The sequence below is a fragment of the Benincasa hispida genome, chromosome 1 (assembly GCF_009727055.1).
Source record: "Benincasa hispida cultivar B227 chromosome 1, ASM972705v1, whole genome shotgun sequence".
Taxonomy (NCBI): domain Eukaryota; kingdom Viridiplantae; phylum Streptophyta; class Magnoliopsida; order Cucurbitales; family Cucurbitaceae; genus Benincasa; species Benincasa hispida.
This window is the reverse complement of record NC_052349.1, coordinates 33,779,507-33,782,820: the sequence shown is the minus strand read 5'-3', so window position 1 is coordinate 33,782,820 and position 3,314 is coordinate 33,779,507. Positions and strand designations below refer to the sequence as shown.

General features: G+C 32.5%; 1 protein-coding gene across 1 annotated transcript; it reads right to left on the bottom strand.

Annotated features, from left to right (window-relative positions):
• Positions 1-2,240: 2,240 nt before the first annotated feature.
• LOC120077046 lies at positions 2,241-2,793 on the bottom strand. The gene is made up of 2 exons (XM_039030887.1): positions 2,596-2,793; positions 2,241-2,516 (listed from the first exon to the last, which is right to left on the bottom strand). The coding sequence occupies exons 1-2, from the start codon at positions 2,791-2,793 to the stop codon at positions 2,241-2,243; spliced, it is 474 nt and encodes a 157-aa protein (XP_038886815.1).
• Between the last annotated feature and the right edge of the window lie 521 nt (positions 2,794-3,314).

Sequence of the window (3,314 nt, the reverse complement as noted above, 5' to 3'; positions counted from 1 at the left end):
TGCTAAAGAGATCAAGAGATCATACCAGATGAAGATTTCTTCTTCAAAGCGAGTGTAAAACCCAACCGTCTGTCTCGAACAATCAGTACTTGGACAGAAGGAAATAGAGAAGACAACATCACTCAGAGCCCTCAGTATACTTGGAGTGAGAATCCAAAGTGTGGGATTTGTTCGGATTTGGTAGAGGGAAGGAGAAAGAGAGACCGTACACAACGATCAAGCAAGTGAGAGATGAGGTCATCTATCGCATAGACAAAATGCTTGATCGTTTAGGTGAATTATATGATCGTGTAGGTAAAAGTAAGGGATCATCTAAACGATCGTGTAAGGAAAGGTAAGCAATCGTATAGGAAAAGGGTGAGCGATTGTCCAAATGATCGCGTAGGAAAAACTAAGCGATCGTTTAATAAATATCAGGAGCTAAACGATCGTTAAGAAAAGGTAAATGATCGTTTAGTTAATAGCGTGCGAAGCTGTAATTGATAAGCGATCGCTTAGCAATATCGTCTTTTTTAGGGTCAATATCAGCAATGCAGTTCATCCAACGATAAACTATATGTAAGCGATCGTGCAGTCACTATCGTATAGGCACTGATTTTCTAAACGATAACACTCTTTTTAACACAATGTCCACACCTATGACTCCTGCACACCGTCAGCTATTTATAATGTACTCATCTGTTATTTAGAACAGAAGAGACACTGTCCCATTTCCTTTATAACCGTCTAATGAATGTGATCTTATCATATTCATAACATTTGTAACAATTTGTATAGGACGCCCCCGCTCGCATATCCACTATACGAATGATCAGCGTCAGAGCATCTGTGACAAGTCACAACATTTGTAACAATTCCACAAAGGGGGCCGCATCCGTAGTGTTACCAGGATAAGGTTTCCCTCCTATATTCATATACTACAGACTATTTTTATTGTCACTTAAGACATGATCCACTTGTATGTCATTACATACATACTTAAGTTACATAAAGACAATCAGGGATATTAAGTTTATTGGTTTGTGGTAAAATAAAAAAAAACATCTAAATGTGCAAAGTTAAGTAGTGAAGTAAATATCATTTATATTATACATCATAAGTGTTTGTACAAAGTTATTTACAAACTACAGGACACGAGACTTTACAGCACAAACCCCAACAGTGTGCTGCACGATTGTGTGGCCTTCATGCTTCATTGCATAGTTAAAAGGCACTCGATCCATGGTACACAATTGTTTATACTCGAAGATCACAAGGAGCTGCTACACGCTCAAGGAACAAGGCTTCGCATAGGTGGTTCAAGACCCGGTTCACCTATTTGAACCGGTTTACTCGATGGTTTACGTAGTAGATAACTTTTCTTTTTCGATTTTTTAGGCTAATTGTCCTAACCCATCAATTTTTTATTGAATGTATATGTTATGTATGTTTAATTATATGCCATAAAATATGTCATATAGTTTTAAAAAACCATCATAGGTTATGCATTTTTTTTATACATCATCTTTATATTATAAGTGTTATAATATAGTAGTTTGCATGAATAAATTATCTTAAAGTATGCTCATGCATCATATAATATAAGAGTTATAATATATGCATGTATTTAAGCATATTCATGCATCATCTTTATATTATAAGTGTTATAGTATAAGGGTGTATATGTATGTTTAGTTCAGTACAAGTTATATAAAAGTTATATATAGTAATAAGTGAAATAATAAAGTAAATTTTTTATTCTTCTATTTCTTCAAACAATAACAAGGACTACATGAGAAAAAAAAAAAAAAAAAAAAAAAAAAAAAAAAAAAAAAAAAAAAAAAAAAAAAAAAGAAAAGAAAAGAAAAGAAAAGAAACCTTGAATCTCAATAGTTCTTTCTACAAATAAAACACAAAAATGGAAGATCCTTCTTGACACAAAATAAAATGTCTTTCACATATCTTTCTACTAGTTAACTTTATTCTGCCAATGATTGTAATATAAATTCCCTCCTATAAGAAGGGCATCTGTTCGAACTCTTTGACCATTTGTTAACCCATCAACATCTACTAGCTCAGTATCGATGAGATCTCCTTTTAGAAACAACAGTTTGAGTTTCAAAATATTTAGTTATCTTACCAATGTTTTCAGTTGTTTTCTCATACATTGCACCGATGTTATCCAAAAACTTAATCACAATTTCAATTAGTTTATCTTCATTCTTTAGCTTTTCCTTTGATAATTTACGAGTAGTTTCAAACTAGGTTGGAATACACGAACCAAGTTCATCCATGGTCATAGAATCTACCTCATCAACTCCTGTTTGAGGCCTATTTACCTCTTCAGGTGGGTGTGACACATAACAGTCACTAAAGTCATCCCACATCCCATTGTTTGTTTCCATATCTATTTTCTCGGCCATATCGTCTGGTCCTTCAGCTCTTAGGCCATTAGCTCGATCTTTGCCAAATATCATTGCCATTTCATCTAAGTATGGGAATGACTTGTTACGCAACCCTTTTGCACTTGGGTGACTCTACAACATAATTTATATAATATTATATTAACAACAAAAGTTATAATAATGAATGTAATGAAAATTATAATTTTCAAACCTTAACCCAATCATCAAAGACATCTTTCGAACAATGAAAACATTTCTGTCTTTCGTTCCAACCAAAACCACTAAAATTTGGTCCCAGCATTTCTGCAATTGCATCATATTGCTTCTTCAAAAGTTTCACTCTTGATTCTATGTGAGGTTGAGCCTTCACTTCACATCCAGACAACTTTAACTCCATCATTTGCTCCATTTTTTGTAGGTAGTTTGATGTAAATGTTCCATTATCACAACGTCATTGGCTTAGAGTTGCTAACTCCATTAGACACTCAATCAACTTGTCATCCTCTTCTTTAGTCCAAACATGTTTATTTTGTTTGAATTCCATCTATATGGATCATTTTCTTCCATATTCTATCACATGTTTTGAATTCAAATTTAACAACTAAACAAAGTATCAACACTATTAAAAAAGTACATATTGATTACAAGACGTAAAATAGAACATAATGATATGATCAAGTTTGTATAAAATAAATCATAGAACAAAAAAAAGTAGAAAAATAACAATATTTTAATACATTTGATTATAAAAATTAGAATTAACAATCGAAAAAGGTAATTAAATAATCCAAAACAATGAATTATAGAAATACCTTATACATTCTTAAACACGTAAATAGTAGGTCGTCTATTATATTATAAAAGATTTATTAATTCATTCTATATCTCCGTTCATCATACATCTGTTGTGCTAAGTTATCTCGCCAAGCA